Here is a 24,718-nt window from a genome sequence, read left to right as displayed (position 1 = left end):
TATATATATATATACTTTTTGAGCTCATATGCCACGGAATCGTGATTTTTCCGATCGAAACCTTTTAAATTTCTTATTATTTTTAAATCCACCTAAAAAATTCTGTTTTTTATGGCTACACTAAGCTTCAGTTGTTACAAACGGAACAACTGGGCACTAATCCAGAAAAACTGTTCTTGAGTGGCATGAGAATTTATCTAAGGGGTAAATTTAAGTAAGTGAAAAATATGATTTTTAACGTTTGGTAGTTATTTTATTTAAAAAACGATACACGTTGAATCCTTGTTAACACCCGTGATGCCAAAAGGTGAGGAAGATAACTAGAACTCTCTGCCCACCGTTTAGAACATCTGGTCCACTAATTCTAAAATTTCTTCTTTGTTAAAACACACAGTTTACACCAACACCCAGACAGAGATGGGCAAAAATTAGCTATAGTTGAAACTAATAAATAAAATTTCCATGGTTACGACCCTTATTTATGAATGAACCATTGATAAATATCGTATCCATGCCAATTTTAGCTATTAGTTTTAACAAGTGCTAATTTTTGCCCATTGCATCCAGACTTGTAGACAATCGCACAGTCTTCACCTCCTACTAGGACATTAAAGATCTAGCTAATTACACGAGCTATGCATTCCTCACCTTCTTTTCAGATTCAGATTCTTCCGAAACTTGTCTTGTGCAATAATTAAGAATAAATATATAATATAGAAGCAGAGATCGTGAGTGAAGGTGGCTGTAAATTGTGATAAAACTCAGCTTCCTGAAAAAGTGGTGGACTTCGCTTTGACATGAAAGACCTTTGAGGACCATAAAAAAAATGCTAATCATGAGTACAAGTAAGCGAAATTACTTGAAGATACTTTGAGACGGGCTTCTATTATGTATAGAACATGCGTATTACTGACTTAGTAAACCTTGTGACTCCAGTGAGTGCTTGAATTTGGACAGCATCACTAAATAACTGAATTAGAGATACCAAATACCAAGATTTTGGATTCTCTCAAAATCGTTAGATTTTATTATTTTAATTTGCATTTACTTTTTGACAGAACTATTAGGCCTTAATCTACAATCGTAATCTGATAGCTCTTAAGCATCCTAAATACGTTTTAAGTTTAAATTAAAACATATTTCATGTTTTATAAATGTAAATTATATCTAGAAGCAATTAAATTAAAAATATTTTTTCTTCTTTTGTAATTATACTTAATCTAAAAGTTGAAAGCCGTTTTTAAGAGATTTTTTTAGGGACGAATTTGACAAGGTAGTTATTCTTTTCGACCCTAAGTTTTTCCTTCTGGGCTTACTCTAATTTCCTTCTCTCAAATCTTTTTTCGTCCCTAATACCCCTTTATTTCTTCTGTTATTAGGCCACCTCTCATTTTCTTGTACTTCCACTTGGCTTGTTATTAAATTCAGGGCTGTCGTAAGGAATGGTAATGAAGAACATTAAAAAATCTCAGCTTTCTTCCTAGACATAAAATAATTACCTTTATTTTTACTTTCCATATTAAATGCATCTTCTATAAATTTACCCGTTTAAGTACACTGATAAGAAAAATTATTAAAAAAGGGAATAATTTTGGCTCTGTGTCTGTTTGTTGGTCTCATCAATTTTTGTAGATTGCATCTACAACTTTCGCTTATTCACGCTTCAAGGCATCTTCCTCGGCACACTTGTAATGTATAAGATTTTCTTTTTCTTTATAATTTATTTTATTTCTTGATACATTTTTTTTCCGTTTTTGAAGAAAAAATTCCAATTCCAAACTATATTATATAATTGGTATACATTACTGGATTTTAGATCCTTTTAAACTGTTTTGGATTGGGCCTAAGCTATATATCCATTTGTAGCATCTAAAACGTTATCAATAAATATGGACCTTATGTGAAGAAGGTCGCTAGAGATGCAGATACGGTAGCGAAGGGCAAGCAGCTGAAGAAGGGAGGCGGAAGCGGAGGGTTAGCCCTGAAGGGCTGTAATGGAAAAGATTGGCCACTTCTCTCGATAAAGGGCTCTGCTATATCGTTAACTTCGTCTATCGCACGTTTATATCTGCCGCCGGAGCTCTAACCTTTTTTTTTTTCTTAAAAGTATCGTCACCCTTTTACTTGTGACGCTTCAATTATGTGCTTAATATAGCTACTCTCTATATATTATGTACGTGAATCTAACAGTTAAAAAGGTAATATACGATTTTCAATAATCATTTAATTTTACTAATTTTCCATCTTCAATTTTCACTCTTTAGATAAGTCATAATTGTGACAGAATACAATTGTTTGATTCTATTTTAAAGGTGAATGCTATATGGCCAAGACAAATGTCGTCAATCAAAAATCAATAATAGACAGTCCAGATTTACATAAAAAATCTGGCACAGAAAAGAAATAATTAAATTTTTTATTGCTATTCTATTTCCTAAACAATTTTAAATTTACAAGAATATACTCAAATTTAAACATTATAATTAATTTAGAAAATGTTTAGGTAATTGTTTAATACAAGGAAAATAATAAAATTATAGTTGAATATTTAAATTATAAAAGTAATTAAAAAATAAATTACCCTACAAGAATTTCTTAAAGAAGAGACAATTTGTAAGTATATATATACAGTATATTTATAATATACCGGTGTGTAATTAATCCTTTAAAAATTAAACCCTCTTAAAAATTTTTTTAGTAGTTATTCAAATTTTCAAGCTACAATATCTTATCAATATATGTCGGAGAACCAGTTAAACATTTGAAAATTCAGCACGAAACGGATCCTTTGGAATCAAACATCATTTTTAGTAACTAGTTTCATACTTATTTCGTTACACTAAGTTAGATATGAAATCTGAAATTGATGATGAATTGCCATGGATTGATACCATAGACCAAAAATACATATCTCCGTGCCCTCTTCACCCCTCTCCCCCCCCCCCCAACAAAAAAACAAAACATTTAACATATGGCCTATTGGTCATCTCTGACACAAACTATATTGATTTTTGGGTTGGAAAGAGAAAACTTGTCATAAAATACTTACTTAAGTCCGAAAGTGCCTCCTCTTTGGAATAAGAGTGAAAATTGGATACATATTTTGTGAATATGAGATTAAATTTGTTAATATCTCAAATCAGAGACCAGATTTATTGTTTATTTTTGCTTATAGAGTGTTCGTATATGCCCAAAAAATGTATCCCAATCTGTTTCACATCAAAGTATCTTTCAAATAATTCCAATGCGGAATACGAATTTTTAAAAATTAAAGTATTATAATGACTTTATCTCTTGGGGCAATCAGTAATGATAATGATGAAATCCCTCTCAGGTGATAATGTCCTACTACCCAATTTTCCAGATCACTTACCCGTTAATCTAATATCTAGGGCAGGTTAAAATCAAATCGAATATTCAACAGAATCCTTTGAATTATTCAAAAAGAACCGTCATGAGCCAATCGTAATTAAATTACAAGTTTGACTCCATCTCGGTTACTATATTTTATTACTATGCACATATATAATTTATATATGTAATAAAACAAATAACTCGCCGTGACTTTCTCAAGGTATCCTTAACACCCAGCTATACATATAGCATACCTCCTATATGTACGTACCAAATACCCACTAAAATCATTAAAAAAAAAATAATAAATAAAACAAATAAATGTGAAGTAAGGACACGTAAACCATAATATTATCTTGTGAGGGAACTATCCATTAGTTGCATAATCATAGTGATAGGTTATTCTAATTTAAGAAGTCCCAAATCCAAAAGAGGCGAATCGGTAAAAAATGGGATTTGAAGTCTTATTATATAATTTTTTATTACATAATTAGGAGCATGAATAAATTACTTTTACTGTTAAAAAATATTATATGGTAGATTCATACCTTATCATACAATCATAAAAATATTTAATAATATTTAATTTTTCATCATGTTAATATTTAAATTAAATCGTTACTTAATAAATGTACTTTTTTTTTTTTTTTTACACAATATATAATTTTTAAGGAGTTAAAAATTATATATTGTGTAAAAAAAAAAAAAAATACATTTATTAAGTAACGATTTAATTTAAATATTAACATGATGAAAAATTAAATACAAGCTAAAATATAAGTATTTCATATAGTATAATATATACTATATTAAACAATTCCTTTATTAAATTCATTAAACAATATGCGTTATTTGTGATTGTTTTTATCCTTTTTGTTATTAAATAGGACTATCCAATACATTACGATTGGGTTGCTTTTTTTTTAAATAATTGTCTTACGCTTTTTCACTGGGCCATGGTGAACCTAATTTAAAAAAAAAAGTGTAGATTTTAATACATAATATTTTTTAAATAACAAGGTTTTAATATTTCCTGTAATCTTACTTCTTCATAGACAGTAATTCAACATCGCAATAAAAATTGAATATTATTTTCAGGATCAAAACTAATCGAGAAGAACCTGCATGGATGGCAGAACTATATGGGGACAAATTTTCACGCGAACTTTTTTTTTTTTTGGGTTAAATAAAAAATATTTGTTTCGACATTTTTATTGTTTTAATTTTAAGTGAATCAATAAAATGAGTTAATGCGATGGTATGATGATATTTCTTTAGTAATATTTTAGTCTAATATGAGATTCTGAGTTCTGAGTCCAGTGATCTAGTGACTTACTTATGCTGAGCGAACAAGATTGATACCAACTTCTTAAAAAGAAAAAATTAATGATAAGATAGTGTCCAAAAATATGATTGAAAATCTTTAACTTCATGTAGTTAGATGCATTAAAAATGAAAAGGTGAAAACATTGGGACAAAAAAAGATGAATGCATGGGAGAATTTAAATGAAAACAAAGTGCAAATTTGAGGTGCAGATACCCAGTTTAATACACCATGAATACGGAGAAAATTCGGAAAGGGCTTAAAAGATTGGTTTTTACGAAAATGAGATTTTTATATTTTTGAGTAAAAACGTACATTTTTTAGGTTAGAAGACATAAAAACCTTATATTATAAAACCTTATAATACTATTAAAATAAAATTTTAAGTTAGATTAAAAGTAATTTTATACTAATTTCTTTCTATGATTCTGATAACAAAATGAAAAATAAATTTTTCAGTTTACCACTATCTGTGAGTATATAGGACCACATTAAATCCATATTTGAAAAACTAAATCTCGGAATATTTTGAAAATAAAAATTTCGATAACTCATTGGTATATATGATGGTAAAATCCAAACTTTTAGTTAACCGGTTATAATTTCTCATTCAAGAGGAATTTTTCTCTCACAACCATAATATATTTCGTTTCCTCTTGTTGACTAGACTTACACTGCTATAGTTTTGTTACTGTGGTATCCATTGGTAGATCCAATAATCATCCGGATGATCAAGTTTTGTGTAGAGGATTCCTTTCAGTGATAAGCTTTCGTCGAGCCTGCTGGAACTATTTTAAAACCAGTACCAAGTGATGTCTTCAAAGCATTTCAGACTACTAGAAGTATCGCGTATTTGGAAAATAAACTGAGTACACATCAACAGCTTGTGAACGTCCCATTTATTTTACATTATTTACTCTAATATCTGCTTCTGTAACAGGATGATGTCTTTGGGGTTCATCTGTCTGGGTTTCTGTTGTTTTCTTTAACCGGATAATCATTAAGGCATTGAATATGGTTAATAAAAGAGAATAATATCTTTATAATTATTAAATTCTTGTTTTTTTTTCTTTTTTCTTGGTTGGCCAAGGCTCCCTCTGAAGTTCTAATCAGGGTCATTCGCATTCTTAATATACTTCGATAATATGCTTCGCATTCTTTAAAAATTAGATGCAAGTATATTATCACTTCAACGAGCCGTACAATTCAATTTTTACATGATAGATGTTAAGATGGAGAGAAATAAACTTAATAAATAATCATGTTAATATATTATTTTGTATAAATTATCATACTCATATTTTTTTTTAACACGTTAAAATTGAGCTTGTTAAACATGTATTTGTCATCTAGTATGACCGATAATCGTCAGCTAAAAGAATAACAAATTAAATCCATCAATTTATTTTCTCAAAAATAATAAATAAATAATAAAAACAAAAAAATAGTAATGTAAAAAAAAAAAATGATGAAATTGTCTCACTTTGTTAATAATTTTCTTTTACAATAATCAGTCAAAAGTAAACTCGGAGATGTGGCTTAAGAGTTCGGATAGGGTTGAACATCCATCTAGCAAATAGGACGGGAATGTCCTGAAAATACCACATTGGATTTATAATCCAAGTCTAACTGACTTACACTTATCTTCCATCTTAGTAAACTTAGTTTAAGTACCGTAGGCCCGAGTGCTTCGGCTGTACCCTTCTTAATGTCAAATTGATTCGTTCAACGTCAAATGAGGTAAATATTCGTTTTCAGCTTCGTATTGGAGGATATAGATATTGTAAAACGTAAAGTCGCTTTTAATTCAGATTATTCGTTTATTTGTAATTAATAATTTTATGCTGCACTGAAGGAATAAAGATATCTAAAATTAATCATATGTTACCCAATTCTGTGATAACTCGTGAATAATCAATTTGTTCGGGAAAAAGATTGGTGTTTGAAAAACAGAATTTGCAGAAAATTTTAAACGTAAACAGATATTTTAGTGCGTAAATTTTATCAAATTTACTCTACTTTAAAGATGGTATTATTACTTTTCTTTATGTGTAAGGTAGTTTTCAAGATAATGAGCAGTAAATGAAAAATAAGCGAGAATTATATTTTTTTCTTAAATAAAATAAACTTCTGTTGGTGCCTCCTGTTGGTTCAGTATGTATTTTTCAAAGACATTGTATTAATGTTGTTTCTTCCAGATAAAAGTTTGAATTATGTTCTAACAGAAAGTTTGTGTTATCAATTGATAAAATGCAATATTCTCCAAAAAACTTAATTTTGATGTGAGTGTACAGAAACATTATAAACAAAAGTGGAAACTTTTACTGTGTAAGCGTTTAAATTTTGGATAACAGAACCACCATAAAAAAAAAAATATATTGAAATTCACACATCATAAATATTTTTCTGAGTAGAAACTTTAAAATACTGCACTGGACACCTTGGTCAGGCAAAATCAGGTTTTCTCTCGAAATCTATGATGATATATCTCTCCATACATATACTTGTTACACACAAAATTTTCACAATTTAATGCTTTAAATTTTACTAATTTACCTAGCTAAGCAACTAGAATTAATTTAGGAGATATTGGCTAAAAATATATGTTGGTCATTTTAAAAAATCTACTATGTTAGGCCTATATATCCCCAGAAAGTAGTAAATTTTTTTTTTAGTATTTTTCATTTTTATTTTAGAATCTGTTGAAATAAATTAGTTTAAAATTATTGTTAGGTTTTTTTCTGTTTTTTTTATCTTTCATTTTTTTTTATTTCCACCTGTAAATGTACTTTACAACCAGCAATGAGATATAATTTAACCTCATAATTATAATTTCATCTCATTTGCTGATGATGATTTCATATAATTTAACCTCATAATTATAATTTCAATTTCAATATTATATATATATTATATGGCAAACAAGGTTTTTTTGTCTTATAGAAAAAAAATTGTATTTTTTTACTCAAGAAAATATAAAAATCTCATTTTCGTAAAAATCTATCGCTTAGGCTCTCTTTACATTTTCCCTTTAATCAAGGTACATTAAATTTGGTATCTGAACTTCAAATCTGCATTGTATTTAAATCTTTTAATGTTTAGTTCACCTAAAAACTTGAAATTAAAGATTTTCAATCTTCTTTTTTAATACTACCTTATCATTAAATTTTTCTTTTTATAAAATTGGTACCAGTCTTGTTCATTAAGCTTATTTAAGGGACCAGATCACTAGAATCAGATGCTCAGAGTAAAGTAATATATTTATAAAGAATATCATCATGCCATCACATTAACTCATTTTCTTCTTAACTCATTTTGATCAAGGTCAAAACAATCAAGATGTTGAGACAATTATTTTTTATTTAACCTAAAAAAAATTGTATGTAAAATTTTGTCCTCTTCTAATTTTGCCATTCATGCAAGAGCCTCTCGATTAGTAACTATCTTGAAATTATTATCCAGATGTTATGCCTTTGTGTTATCCATATGTTTGATTACTGTCTATGAAGAAATATTAAAGTGTCTCTGAAGACATATTAAACCCTTGTTATTTTTATTTTTTACATTAATTATACCAAAACAACAATTTTTTTGCTTTTAATTTGATAATAGCATTGTATAAAAATCTTGGGCTATAATAACCACTAATATTTGGTTGGAGGTATAAGAACATGGCTTTGAACATTTCTGTATACCTATTTTTTTAATAATATACTTTTACTAACATATGTATTATATACTGTAATTTAGTGACTACAGATTATTCAAAAAAATTTTTCAGTTACAAATCAATAATATTGATTATTAATGGTAATGAATATAATTATTGATTGAGATAATACGATGTCCTCAGGTAACTACTCAATGCTGTTGATCAACTTTCACCTACAGAGACATATGGGAAACTTTCTGATACAAGTTTATGGGCCATGTGTACTTCTTGTAGTTTTATCCTGGGTGTCTTTTTGGTTGAACAGAGAGGCAACAGCTGATAGAGTATCACTTGGTAAGTCACAATAAATATCTATTTAATAATCCAGAAATAATCATGAACCTATTATATTGATACCCAAAAATTAAGTAAGTATTGAACAGCCACTAGAATTGAATCAACGCTAGCACTAATGAAAACTTACAACCCTTAAATCCTGACAAATCAAAAAATTTTAAGTTGAGATTTGAACTGGTCCCATCACATATTTTTTTTTATAAAAACTTTATTTTAGCACTATAAAAAACTTCATTTTCAAGTATTTCCATTAAAAGTATTAATAAAAACTTCAAGACTGTTCCTTTTTTAAAGCTTTGAGCTATATTTTATCAAATCTTTCCCTAGAAATACACCCTCTCTAATACATACTCTCACCTTTACAATTGTTATAACTCATTCTAAAAAACTATTGCTCTTTTCATTTGATTGCTGATATATTTCATATCAAATCATAAATTTACTCATAATGAGGTGCAAATAGGTACTGTAGATTAATATGAAGAGAAGATGGTTGGGGAACCATTGCTGATTGCACCCCTGACCATCTTCTCCTCGCACAAAATTTATTACATCTAATAACTTTAAAAGTTTTTCTTAAAAGATAAATTTACTATCTGCAGCAGGAAATGATCATGACAGCTTTTTTGGTATACCAGCGTGGCGGTACCACAAAATGAAAACTTGACTCCACAACATGGTTAGAACTGGTTGGTTACCTCCAGATAACCCCTCCACCTATGTCAGAAATGATCAAGAAGGTCATTTAAAAAAAAAAAGAGAGCCAAATGCTCAAATGAGAAAAAAAGTTGTGAAGTTAAAAGTGTACTGGTCAGAGAAATGTTCAATCTTACCATTGCGAGGAGGCCAGAGCAAAGCTGAATTGAATATAGGTGGGGAGGTAAAAGATAGAATAGCAAAAACAAGCAGCATAACAATATCGAAGGGTTAACAGAAGGTAGACAAAAGTATAAACAAAACAGATGAAATACTATCATTACAATCATGATTAGTGAGTGTGTGTGTGTGTGTGTGTTTGTTATGATGTTAGTTCCAATCATCTTTATAGGTAATATGTGAATTATCTGGATATTTAAAAATTGTAGAGTAGTCAGAAACATTTCTCGTTTTATTTGCCAATACCTTATTATCCAAAAATATTTTTCAGGAATCACAACTGTTCTCACAATGACATTCTTGGGACTGGAAGCTAGAACTGATTTACCTAAAGTTCCTTATCCTACAGCATTAGACTTTTTTGTTTTTTTGTCTTTTGTATTTATATTTGCAACAATTATTCAGGTTTGACATATCTATTTAAATTTGTATCTAAATCAATCATATTAATGTAATAAAAAATTATATAAAATGTAATTTTCTAGTTTGCAGTTGTTCACTATTTTACTAAGTATGGGTCTGGAGAATGCTATTTTAGTTCAGATCTTAGTTCTGAAGAATCGAGCTCAGATGATGAAGTTTGGACAACCAATGATTCGCATTTGACAGAAAGGGTGAGTGTTGTCCATAATAAATAATTTAAATATAATTATCATTCATTCTATAAATATTGACAAATTTTAAATATAAAAATATTTTTTTATCAATGACATTTTTTTTTCAGAATGCAAGAAAATCAAGCTCATCTAGCACTGGAAAGAAAAAACCTCAAAACCACCCTAGTAATGTAGAAAACACCTATTTGGAGGTAAATGCTTCCTACTTTAAAAGTTATTATAAAGGTGTGGAAGTATATCTCAATAAAGTAACTATCTCTAAACCGTGACTCAGACCGAAACTGTTTTCTAGTAAATTTCTTAGTGCAGTGGTATAATGGTTAATTATGACTGAGATTATATTTAAAAAAAAAAAAAGGACTGCTCTCAGTAGAATTTCAAGAATTGACAAAAGAACATTTAATTTTATTTATTGAAATTTACAACTGTATACATAAATTACAACAAGTTAATGTGAATTAAGTATGTAAAAATTGCTTGTGAGGTACAATCTCAAGTCTCAAACAAGCTCCAAACAATTGAGATCAGACTAAACATATTATTAACATGTTAAGTGTGTACAACATACATATTCATTAATATTAATGGTAGTTCAATTTATTTCAGGTTATTCCATTATCAGCTTGTACTATTTCTTCATTAAATGGAAGAAGAGAATCATGGACTACTGGACTATCTTCTTGCTTAGGTACAAAACATACATGATTTCTACAAATGATTGTACTGATATTACAGTATAATTATAATATTTGTCAACAAACTAAACATAATATTTACAATATGACATCTTGTTGGTAATCTTAATTTTTAATTTCTGTTTCCGATGACTATAAACACTTTCTGATTCAATTCACATAAATATGTATTCACATCAATAATTAATTATACTTCCAAATAGTATTCATAAATGTTCATTCAAAGTACATTACATTTTAGGTTGTCCAAATCCAGAAGAAGTCGCTGAAAGGTCTGCTTCACCTCCTCAGACAAAGAAGCCACATTCAAAAAGGAGGCGGAAAAGAACCCCAAGATTCAACAGTGTTTCAAAAATCGATAGAGCTTCAAGGATTGTATTTCCATTGTGCTTTTTGGCTATTAATTTATTTTATTGGTACACTTATTTGTATAGGAGTGAAAGGATCAGAAAAAAATAACAATTACTTGAAGATGTTTAATCTCATGGCTGGAATAATCAAAATAAACAATGAAAGGACGACTGTTCATATAATTTTAATTTTTTATGAAAAACATTAAAATTATTAAATATATATTTTTAAGTCTTTGTCATTACATTATTTAAAAAAATATATTTGATTTTTCATAAGTTAATTTAATTTGATGTCAGTTAGAGTCCACACTGAAAGAGGTTAGGAGGCTGGTGAGTTAATCTTGATAGTTGAAGCCAGAGGCATTTTTTTGAGGAAGGGCTAAAAACCTTTAAAGTTGAAAAATTTGAAATTTGAAAGACTATTACAATTTTACCAAAACATTATTCAAAGAGGTTATTATATTTATAATATGTATACATTATTCAAAGGGTTATTATATTTATAATTTAATATTTAATTTCAAGAAATACTCCCAAAACCTTCAGTAAGTTGAAAACATCTGGTCAAAAGTGTTAGGATATTTTAGATTCCTAAAATTGATAAAAAAATACAAAACAGGAAGTACCCATAGTTGTTTAGATAAAAGAAGAGATGGATTCATTTGGTAAGTGCCTAACCTGGTTTGTGAGTAGATAATGTAAATCAGGGAGGGTTTTTATAACAAAAGACAAGGAGTGTATGTTTCTAATGGGTGCCAACAGCAAACAAACCTCAAACAAAGGAAATATGGTTGTTCTATTGCCAGAAGCAATGTTGCCATTAACAGTGATGCTTTATTCATAGTTATATTTCTAAATTATTTAGGTTACAAACAATTTTAACCATAAATCAAATAATAAAACTTTTCTACAACAGTAGTTAACCAGTTGGCAGATTGTACGCTCTCGTATATTTTTTAGGATTTTTCATGGGTGAATATCTCTTTATGTCACCAGTTTCCTAGCTAGTTTCTACCGTTGAGACCATGGACATCAATTTTAATATGTTTTGGTTTATTTTTCACCTTTTTTGTGACTGTGCTGTATTTAATATAACTTTGGAATTGATTAGAGCTTTAATCAATATTAGTCTAATTTCTTTTTACATTATTTAACACTTTCACTGCGGTTGATGACACATTATTGTCAAGATGACTTGGCTTAGGAGCATACGATGTATTGCCAAGGGAGAGCACTTTTCTAACTTGCATTTGGAGTTGTGAGAAGAGCTCTAGCACCTTCCTATCACTTTTGATTGTTCCAAACTGTTTTAGTACTGTTCTAGCTCCCATCAGCTATGATCATTCTGGATTGTGCCTCCTTTAAGGATTTTTACACTTGTTCAAATTTATTTTTTGAAGTATATGTGTTTATTTACTTAAGTATTCTTTTATTTTGCATACTTCTAATAATATTTTTTACATGTTCTAAAGATTTTTTTAAATTGTTTTATTTTTTTAAAACATTATTTTTTGCATTGTTTTGGATTATTTCACAATGTCTAAATGTTTTTTGGAAAACTTTGTAGTATAGAATAGATTTCTAGAATCCTTATTCTGTAATTTAGTTTTAAAAACCCACAAAAACTTTTATTTTTCAGCTGATTTCATACATAGATTCAATGATGTATAAGTTTGATGACAATGTGTTATCATGGCTAAGAACCATGTATTTAAACTTTATTTGGTTACATATTACATTTCATACATTATATTATGGTTATTTAAATTAAAAGAAAAGAAAAAAAGTGGTACTTTTAAGTGTTTTTCTTAGGGAGCCCCCGTGGTCAAAGTGTTAAAGTAAATAGTGACTTATTTCAGGGGTTGATGACAACTTGGGATTTTTTTGTTTTATGAATACATAATTAGAAAATTTCACAATTTCTATTCAAACTTTCTAGTAATGAACTCATATTTTGGATTATGAAAATCTGAATTTTTCTAAGGTTAACAATTTTTGTGATGTAGTATTCATTCATAGATTATTGTCTAGTTAAAATATTTTTTAACCATTCATTAATATAGGGTATATTTTATATATTTTTAAGTTTTATAATGATAAAAATATATTTGACCTTAAATGCAACCAAGAAAATGTTCATGTAGTCAGGATACCATTTGATTGTTAGAAAAACCTTACTGTATTTTTCTATCCTGATGGCACCCTGAACCATCTCCATGTTTTTAAGTTTCACTTAATGTGTGTGAGTGAACTCAGAATGCTATTGTTAATTAGAAATATAAATGATTATTCATTTAATTGTTTTTATTATTGTAATATGCCAAGGAAAAATGTAAAACATAACAGGAATTGATAATAACATATTATTGATATATTTCCAACATTGGAAACATAAAATCAAAAGATATATAATCTTAATTATTTTAAACTTTGATTTATATTCAGAAATGGACTTCCTGGTTTCAATTCTCAATAGTGAATTTAGATAATTTATCAGATTCAAATATTCTAATATATGATGTGGGCTGCTTGAAATCTGCATTGTCCGAACACATTTAAATATTCAGATTTATATAGCTCTAGATATTTCTTTAAATACATCTCATTTATTTTGTACACAATGTGTTATCTGTGTGTGTTTAAATATTAAGGGTCCAAAATAAAAAATAATAAAATTACAGAATATATAAATTTTCAGTTGTAATTATAAGTTAGTGCATTGTGAATGTATAATATTTAAGAAAAGATATTTTAAAAATTACTGTTATAGATATTAATTTAAACTAATTAATGTTGGAAAACATTCTCAAAATATAAGTTGAGAGGTTTTGGAAAGATGATTTAATTCTAGTAAAGTAATCAATTCTTAATGTACCCAAATTTGTTTTTTATTGTAGATTTTCTCGATCTTTAAGTCTAGAATTCTTTTAAATTTCATCATGAATTTATACTTGCCACCCTTTAATCTATGTCAGTTTTCTGGGGCAATCCTTTTAGCTATTGGGTTGCCTACTTGTAATGTCATACCATAATGGGTAGTGGAGAGTTCAATATTTGACTCTTCATCCCAGATTGTGACAGATCTCCCTGAATAATATATACCATCTATATTGGTTATTTGTACAAGTATACTGCTTTCCTAACAATATCAACTATACTACAACAATTATAATTAAAGATTCCAGTTTTCTTAATAGATTTAGTTTTAAAGCTAAACATTTAACAGTCACTAACTGACACTTCTTCCAATCCTTCTCTTACTCTTGTAAGGTACCTTTTCCTTCCAAATTACTTCAGTTCTTATGTGTTGTACTATGTAAACTTGTTATTTCATCTGTTATTACTTTAGCAGAGCAATTTTTTAACAGTTCATAATTCATTTCTGTATTAGTCATTACTTATTTCTTTTTGCAACTTCTGTATCATCTTTTAATTTATTCTGATCTTATTGATATAATTTTGTATATATCATTTTATATTCATATGATAATTCTACATTATATTGTACCTTGTTAATCTAGTCCAGATGAAGGACTTTAATGTGGGTTGAAATATTGGCTATCATAAATAGATTTTACTATTTTGAGATGCTTTTTGAGAGCTGTCCTAACCTTCTTATCCTCTATAATCTATATGGTCAACTAATTAACTTTCAACAGAACGATAATTACAATAATATTTTTACTGATTACTTGTCTGATCTTTTGATTTTTAGTAAAAATGTTTGTAACATGTAACAAAAAAAACTCCATAAATTAAAAAATGATAATTGGAAATTGTTCAATTTAAATATATTCTTCATACATTTAATCTTTAACAGAAGCTGACATAAATGTACACAAATTCAAACAATAGAGAATACAAACAAGTTATGTACCATCACTGTGCCCTCTTGATTTAATAATAAAAGATTTAATCATTTCACTCTAAAAGCATTAGGTAGGGCTTTTTTCAAAATACGATTACTGTTTTCGAGGAAAACTACAGCTAACAAAGAATAAAATGAAACTTCTCTTAAAGGACACCCCTCCATAGCACAATTTCCTTTAAATGGACAACTTTATTAAGTTCCCAATCGACAAGATGCACATTTAATTTATTTTAAACTACTCTTAAACCAAACCCTTTCACTCCTGGAGCAGACACCAATTTCATTCATCATTAACAATTTTTACTCCTCTATAATGTTCAAGAACTAAATTTGCAAGTCATCTATTTTGGGAAAAAAATGTACAAGGACATAACTTAAAACTGTTTTTTTTTTTTCTTTTGCTAAATATACTAATATATAAACAAAGATTTATATTCAATAAATATAAATTTTATACATAGTTATTGGCTATCAATTAATTCTATCAAATTACTTAGAAAGTAGGCATAATTTACATATTCAAATTAAAATTAGTAAAAAGAAAACTTAGTTGTTTTATTTTTAATTTTTCCATCATTTCCTCATTGATTCTTTCTACTTATTTTATTAGGAAGTATTGATAATGATAAGATACATTCATCAGTGATTTTGTTGCTAATGTTTAGTGAATATTTAAAATATTTAAACCCACTATCCTAAAAATTTAATTTTTATGTTCCAAGATATGTAAAATCCAAAAGTTAAATTTAAAAATACTCTTTCCCTGTGCTGTCCACGGCTATTCTCTGAAGGACTACTAAACCACATTTGTTTTTTATTTCTCACATTGTTGATCCTTGAAATTCGACATCACAATTTAGCTATTTCCAAATTTTTTTAAACCTTACATAATGAGCCTTAAACAACTTCATATTTAATATTATATTTAATATGTTATATTTGATATAATTAATTATTAATTTAATAATAAATCATTTTATAATAATTTTCAATACTTTTCAAATATAAATTGTTTCAGGAAAAAAAAATGATTAGACAACCATATAAGATGATTTCTTGTTTTTGTGTTTCATAAATATAGATTTTATGTTCTCATGCAATTAAAAATAATAAAATGTTTGGAATTAGTTGTAATTTTTATCGAATGTGAAAAGTTTATTTTGAAGATAAAATACATATTCTTGCTTATGATGTCATACCTCATTAGTTCAAAAAAATCTAATTAACATTTTAAAAAACAATCATTGTAGAGATATTTTTAAAGAAGTAAAAAAGTCAGACCTCTTGAAATCAGAAACATACTTACATATCCTGCATAACTATGGTTGAAACAAGATGTCACTTGAATGATGATATATATCTTTTTTATAATATACAAATCATATTGATTTTTTTTTATATTTACAAGGTACTAAAGCCTAAGCGACAATACACATGCAATTTTATCATTTCATTTTTGTGTTTCTATTTTTATTAACCTCTTCTTAATGGACACCTTAAAAGATCTCCTTCCCTGTGAGTGTCAGTTATGCAGAAGTTTAAAGAATGCTTTAGATTGAAAATTGTTTTATGTCACTATCAATATTGGTAAATTTAAACTAATTTTAAGCTCTGATTTTTTAAAGTAAATTAATTTATTAATTCATGTAATTATCTAAATTTTGAGTTTCAAAATAATATAGTGTAACTAAGCAATTTATATAATTTGTAAACAAAACTTATATTTACTTGAGAAGAATTGCTATGTTAGAAAAGTAATTACTTATAGACATTGTTATTGATAAAATAAAGATCTAGTATAGTTTTGTAAACTAATTTTTATGAAAACCTCTGATAAGTTTAGTTTAAAAAATCATTAACGTCAAATGTTAAGCTTCTGTTCCAATATGATGTACTTATTTGTTTTTTCTTTGGATTTCTAAATGTTTAATATATTTATAAATAACTAAAAAATAATTCACTATGAATGATAAAACATAACAAGCTGGTCTTGTGTTTTTAGTAAGGATTTTGACCTATTCTACAGTAATATCAGTTTTAAACTTTGAAATGTTTTAGCATATCTAAAGTTATGTTTAAATTGGGAAGAGCATCTGAAGTCACTTTAGTTTGTTCATAGAATTGTCACCTCAAGATTTTTTGTTTTTTTTTTATACTTTTTTTTTTAACATAATGTTTTGAATTATAATCATTAGAAATAATTATGCATCTTATTTTCATAATCAAGGTGCATCTTTCTTTCATGGGTCTGAATCTAAGGAAAAGTTTATAATTACCAAAGATGGAGGTGCGCCTCAAAAATAAAAAGGCTAGGATTAAATATCAATCTCTTTCAGCTTATCTAAAAATATATGAATAGACCTCTTCAAAAACCAAATTTAATTTTAAGACCTGATTTAACCAATTTTTGTGTATATATAATAGGCTTAGAAATTGTCTAAAGAAAAGAATTGTGATTAGTTGATTTTAAATGAAAGATCCTTCTAATAATACTAAGCTAAGTAATTAGTGAACGAAATGCAGAAGTAAAAATAAAACCTAGAGGTTTACTTTTCTTTCATCAGTTTTCATTATATATATTTTGGAACTAAATTTTAATGTATCAATAATTGTGAGAAAAAAATATAAAAATTTATCTGAAAACACAATCTCAACAACTTTAAAAAATACATAGGTATTTTGTATGGATCCAAGTTGTTACAAGTTATATTCAGAATCATGACATTGGTATTTTTCTGCCAACACCACTGTTAAAAGTGACTGTTTTAGACCCTAAGTTCTGAAGTTTTTCTATAAAATGGGAAATCTCTTAAAGTGATGTTAAAATCGCACAATTAAAAAAAAAATGTATGAGATAACTAATAAATTTAAATAAATTTTTTTTTTATAAATTACATGTTGATTTTTTGATCTAGAGAGGATATGTAAACATATTACTTGTACCATTCAATCACTCATTACTTCTGTATGGTTGAAGTATTGTAATTAGCTAAAATCTGTGAGAAAGAATTCAAAGTTATTATAATAAAAGAATTCGGAACAGAACTGAGGCACTTCCTCTTAAAAGGTTATAACTGATATTTAGCCAAACTTTTTAGGGGTGAGAAAAAACAGTGTTACCTTTGACCCTACCCTATTAACATTTTGTTAAGTTTTGAGATAACATCCATCATTAAAGATTAATGATTGATCCATAACTAGTACAGGTCAGATTAGTATATAAATAACCTTTTCATGCTGAGAAATCCTTTTGTTAAATTATACAGTCTTGGCCTTTTTTAAAGGAGAACTTCAATTTTGACCCCATTCTTTTAAACTGGAAGTTTTTCTAAAAAGGAATACTTTTTATTTATTTGTTATATTTAATTAAAATATTGTCATTAATTTTAGCTAATAAGCTATTAAAAATTATTAATACAACTATAGTTGAAAAGGAATAGATGTTGGTACTGTAGTATTAATTATTTAAAGTAGGTCAACTGTAGTAACAATTATACAACGTTATCTTCTCAATGAAGTAATTAGTTGTAGTGACCATTCATTCCCATCTCCTGACTGATAATAGCTATTGCTTTTCCACTCTAATTATGTTTGTCTATTTGTGCATACTCACTCAAAAGACTAATGACTTAAAAAATATGATTGTCTAATGACGATGTTAATCATCTATAGTCAGTCTAATGAACTTTCTCCAGATCTAATGTTTTTTACACTACACTTTTATCCTCACATATTGATATGTGTGACTGTATACACATTTTTTTTTTTTTTTCGTCTAAGCTCCATGGGTCCGTAGGGTTTGATATATAAGGGTAACATCAATGATGAGTAAAATCTCTTGTACTGTATTTCAAATGCATTTTTAGAGAGAAATGAGGAAAGGGATACGCCTGGAATTTGGAAAATTTATTGAGTCTGCTGTCTGATAATGGGGTACATCAGATTTCATAATGTCAGTACTCAGTAAGTTAGTATTTCTCAGTCGAGGATGAGTCCTGTCAGTGTCAGTGTTATTAAATAATGGGTTTGTAATTCGATTACTATTTTTTTTTTTTCTGACCTAGAAAGAAAAATAATAAACAATTAAATATATACAAATGAAAAGGAATGTACATAAGTTGGCAAACTAATCATCTTGTTTTGCCAGTGTGGTTGATTACTAAAATATTCTTATTTTTATTTTATTTTATTCCAAACAAAAAATTTTCATGAGTATATACATAGCAAGTATACATCTAAAATTGCAATAATCTATGTTTTGAAAACTTTAAATATTATTTATTTGGAACTCTGTTTAAAGTTTGATATTTCTGTGAAATGTCTGTAGCAAACATGTTATACAAACAAACATCATATGATTAATCAGGATCTAAAGGAACAAACAGAAGCTTTTAGTACCATATTTTGTATTTAGATTGACTGACTTAATTGGGAAAAATACTTCCATGACTTCAATAAACAAGAAAGAAAAAAGAAAAATACCTCTACTGGCAAGGAGAGGCTGAAAGCTATGGGACAGTGATCATTTATACTACCATTGAAAGGCAAGAAGTGGTCTATGGAAAAGAAACATGGCCCTTGACAAGAAAACGGAACAGATGCTCAACTCCTGAGAGAGAAAGGTACAGGGAGAAGTCTCGGGAAATGGAATTTGGAGAAGAAGAAGGAACAAGGAGCTAATGGATGTGTTTGGGGAACCCAACATCGTGGCTTTAGTCAAAAGAGCAAAAATAAGATTGTTAGGACATGTTGAAAGAATGCTTGATGAAAAGATATCCAAAAAGATGTTTTATGGCAATCCAGACGGAAAAAAGAGAATATTCCTGTATCAGATGGCTGGATGATATGGAGGAGGCCTGGGTTTTGTAGGATCATAGTGCTGTTGTATTAATAACTGAACTAAATTGGACAAACGTAAAAACAAGTTTATGTTTTATAAAGCTAAAATCATAAAAAATGTATTTTATAAAATAAAATATTCAATTTATTAACTAAAAGGATACTACCTTTGAGAAATATTTCCTCAAAATGCATAGGTGTTTTTAGAAATTTAATAAATTAAAAATTATATGTTTATTATTTTTTCCTGACTTCTTTCACTCATACTCCTAGTGCTCCCTATTTATGTAATTACGTTTGGAAATAAGTGTAAATATAAATTATAATTAAAAAAAAAATCAATGTATAAGTGATACTTGGAAAACATTTTAATCAAGGGGGACTTGAAAGTTGTCCCTTGTTTGAGAATGAGATATAAATAATCGCTAGTGGTCTTGCTAAATCTAAATTCTTCCTACACTAAATCACCTATGACAAGAATTATCATTTGTGTACTAATTACGTCAGTTTATCTTTGACAGCAATCATTTTATCTTCTTTGAACGTAACTAATATGTTGTTCATGAACTACAAACATACTTTCTTATCATCAATTACTGTTACATAACAAATCCTGAATAATGTGCTATGCCTTTTTTAAATAAAATGTTTCACAGCAGTACGTAACTCTGAAGAAGGGAACTAAAGTGGGGAGAGGAAGGAAATGGGGACTAGTCCCGTGCAAAAGACTTTTTATTTTTTTTTTTAAGTGAAAGAAAAAATATTAGTTTCTGCTTTTAACTGTTTTGATCTTCATTCAGCCAATAAGATGTCAATATTATTAGATGAAGACATTTTTAAATATCTAAAATTTCGAAATATATTATCTAAAATATTGTTATAATTTACAGGTATTCTAAACATTATCAATGACAAATGATCAATTTAAGTACTAAGTATATATTGCTGTTTAGCTTGGATATAGCAAATTTTAAAAAAATTGTTTTATTTTGTATTTGACGTATTCATTCCATTGATTGTGTCGTTGATTAGGGGTTACTTTTTTGACAACCTTTGGAACAGCTTGGGTCCTTAATAAAGAAAGAAACCCCAAATTTGTATTCCATATAAATTATATTATAGCCCATTTCAAAATAAATATTATAGTCCATTTTTTTTTTTTTTTGTATGTATGTTTCTTTTCTTCGAACAAAGTAGCGATACAAGGAAAACATGTATTATTCTGGGTTTCAAATTATATGTTTTGTTCATTTAAATAGTATCTAATTATAATGAATAAACTCCTTTATTCTAATAAAAAAAATCGAGATCACTTGATGATTGTGTGGTTTTTATGATTACTGGCAGAGATTCGTTTGTAAGATTACTAAGGCCCACCTAAGGTTTGAACTGCTGCAGCCCACTCAATATCCAAGCAATTGTCCTGATATTTTTGCTACAGCTAGAGTAATCAATCTACTTTCAAAATGAAATAAGTAAATGAATTAAGAAGGAATTTTGGGCCTTATCTAAACCATTATCAATTGGCCATATAAAGACCAGGGGTCCCAAAAATGGCCTACAAAATCGACTTTATTTTCTTATCAAGTAAAAATCAAAATTAAATTTCAACACGATTCAAATAATAAAAAAAAATTATTGCTGAAGGTAGTAATATCATATGAATAAATTTAGTAGGTCACTCTTCATATTCTGGACACATATACATCCTGAAAGTCGGCTGTCATAACTACCACACAATTGGGTTATATAAGTTTGACACATTAAGTTAAGGGATGTTTTAGGCCCTTCATGCATACTAAAGTGAAAACAGGCCTCTTCAGACACTAGGAGGTCGATGGCATCCCCACATCAGCAAGTATGAGAATCCTACGCACTAGTTCCATTCTGCCGGTCAGGTAGAACTATCTTTGTACCCAATTTTGGCTTGGATATTGTTAGAAGTATATTTTGAGTTCTCAGAGTACGCCTTGAAATCCCAAACAGCTCAGCTGCCTTATAGGATGATATTCCTTCTTCCATCGCTTTGAATGCAGTTTTTAGTTGCCCTTCTATCCATTTTTCTCTTTTCATTACTAAAAGGAAAGCCATTTGCACAGAAAAGAACATCAAAACAGTTAATAAACAATCAATGACTAATTAAATAGGATTGCTATGATGAAAAATATGCTCGAAAACAACAGGAAACAAATGGAGTCCTAATGTGGTCTAACTAGGAATCGATATACCATATTAGGGTAACCCCCCTTTTTTTATTAAATTACAACCACTTCCTTAAAAAAAAAACAAAAAAAAAAAAAACGAAATTCGAACAAACCTCTTGTAATATTCTGAAAGTAGAGATCTTAAGCTATCAAAACATTTTCCCAGATAGCTCAAAAATAAGTCACAAGAAACATAAGAACTTATCTCAAAAATAGCAATGACATGTGCCCTTTGACTTCAAAGCTACACTAATGAATCCCAGAATTCGTTCTTCCATAACCTCCTGTTGTTATGATATATTATATACGTATACAGTCAGATGCTATCTTTTTTTTTTTCAGTAATTCCATTTCTGCATTATTTTTCAGCACTGAACCATAATAGGACCTAGACCATATTTGGGGCACCCACCTGATAATAACAATCCAAATCAGAAAATACATTATTACTGTAGCTCAAAAAATGTACCTTATGTCTGAATTAAATTAGACCACTTAATGATTAAAGAATAAAAATATGCATATTATGCAATTTATATTTTTAATTCCACAAAGACTCGATTATGATTTATTAAATTTCTTTCAAATTAATTTTCTTAAAATCCACAACTCATCCTGATTACAGAAAATGTACCTAATCCTAATAATGGTCATAGGTGTTCGGCAATTTAATTAAAGAAAACACTTGATTTATCAATTAAGAAGTGAAAAGTACATTTATCAGCTACTTAATACTTCAAGAATCTGAAGCTTTTGCTGACATGTGCACAACTTAGCTAACCATTGTGTTACGTGGACGAGTTTCTACACCATAAAACGATTCTTGATCTTCCTTTCGAATCTAAAATCGATATAATTGATCATGAGATTTCTATGACTGATTTCGTTCCAGGAAATAATAAAGGTGAATTCTGTAACCCAAATATCCCTTTAAATATCACTGAAGGACATGGTAATCATTCATTCAGAGAAATAACTGATAAGGTTCCAAGATAATTTTTATTAATTTGAATTGTCTACTCGAGTGTTTAACCTTTTAATTTGTTTCTTATCTTTATTCCTTATCTCTAAGGTCAAAGAATTCAGTAAATATTTAAACACGCATTTTTCATTAAAGAATAGTCTACTAACCAACTGATTGACGAAAATCATCATTATCTTGTAACTGTTCTATAAACACTAATCAGAGTGGATATTTGCCAATGTATAATAGATCAGGTTGCCCATCTTAAGAGTTTTATTGATGATTATTGTGATAATTTTTATTTTTGTTCTTCTTTATCCTACATACTAATGGCATGGTAATATTTATGTATTGAAAAGCTTTGTTTCAATTTCAAATTATAGAAATATTTTAAAAATTGTAAATTTTGTCCAAAAGAAGCAGTAACAGCATTCGTTAAATTTAATAATGGTTATTAAATCAATCAAATTTCCGTAACTAATGACGTAAATGTTTTATTGAAGTAAGGAATAACAACATTTCGCTCATACCTGTACAATAAATTAGCTATCTTGATGAATTTATTAGGACAAGTGGCGCAGGGAAGCTCATATAACTCTGTAATAATAAAAATAAACTGTTCCTCGTTTCAGGTAAATGTAAGAAAAAACTACTGTTTTAGTCTATTATATAATGTTTGTCTACAAGAATTTAATTGGTGCTCTATGAAACGCAGTGCAAAGTACAGAGCGTTATGTTTTGCCGAAGGAGTTCACGTCATTTACAAAAGAATCCCAACTGAGTTGTCCTAGAGCGACCACAAGTGAAAGGGGATAACGACCAAGGTAGGGTACGAGGTACCCTAGTGCAACCCAAATAGATTTCCTTGGGAAATGACTTCATTTGAACTTCTTCGGCAAAAAGGAAATAAAATGATTTGATCCCTTTGATGCCTCTAAACGTGGCTCTGTCTTTACAACCCAAAACCTTAATGAATCCCTCAATGCTTGTTACTATTCACTAATAAGATTCTTCTTATCATTTCCCGAATTCATCATCATATAGAAATTTAAGCACGCCTGTTCCTATTTCATGAGTCCGATCTGTAACTAACAGTCGTCTTGTCAGTTATATTTTCAATGAGTATTTTCTAAACAAAATTCTATTCCTGTCACGTTATGCTTGAACTGAAGATCGTTGAACTGTTTTTCATTTAAAATACATGTATTCTCGAAGTAACAGTAAGTAAACTACTCCATATAATTTGTTAAGGAGACAGAAACGGCTTTCTTTTAAAGAATACGTGACAAGTTGGCTGTTATATAATTTTAAACTCAGCGCAGTTTCTCTACAGATTTACAACTAATAGTTTTTTATCTTGTATTGCAACTATACCATTAAGAAATACTGTTACACAACGGTTAATACTTAATTTTAATTAATTAGGACAAACAATTAAAATATGGATATACTGCATCTTCTTTATTTATTTTATTTTATTTTTATAGCAGATCGGCCTGGTGGGCCTTATATGGTTGATATAACTTATATTATATATATATTTTTTAACAGTTGATTATTAGGGGGTATATTCATACAAATGACACCCCTAACTATATAAAATGTTCTTATT

The 24,718-nt window shown here is 28.3% G+C and overlaps 1 protein-coding gene across 1 annotated transcript in view; it reads left to right on the top strand.

The window, feature by feature from the left end:
* Window positions 1–12,575, top strand: part of LOC106684970 (gamma-aminobutyric acid receptor alpha-like) — a gene marked incomplete in the record, with an annotated part of 205,416 nt that extends 192,841 nt beyond the window's left edge. The window contains 6 exon segments of the mRNA XM_067047522.1: window positions 8,532–8,684; window positions 9,835–9,968; window positions 10,049–10,177; window positions 10,288–10,371; window positions 10,787–10,868; window positions 11,117–12,575. Coding sequence (XP_066903623.1) covers window positions 8,532–8,684; window positions 9,835–9,968; window positions 10,049–10,177; window positions 10,288–10,371; window positions 10,787–10,868; window positions 11,117–11,334 — 800 coding nt within the window.
* Window positions 12,576–24,718: the final 12,143 nt, after the last annotated feature.

Source organism: Halyomorpha halys, unplaced genomic scaffold, assembly GCF_000696795.3.
Source record: "Halyomorpha halys isolate HHAL.00 unplaced genomic scaffold, Hhal_1.1 Scaffold634.1, whole genome shotgun sequence".
NCBI classification, from domain to species: Eukaryota; Metazoa; Arthropoda; class Insecta; order Hemiptera; family Pentatomidae; genus Halyomorpha; species Halyomorpha halys.
The sequence above is the reverse complement of the archived record's forward strand: the minus strand, read 5'-3'. Positions and strand labels throughout refer to the sequence as shown.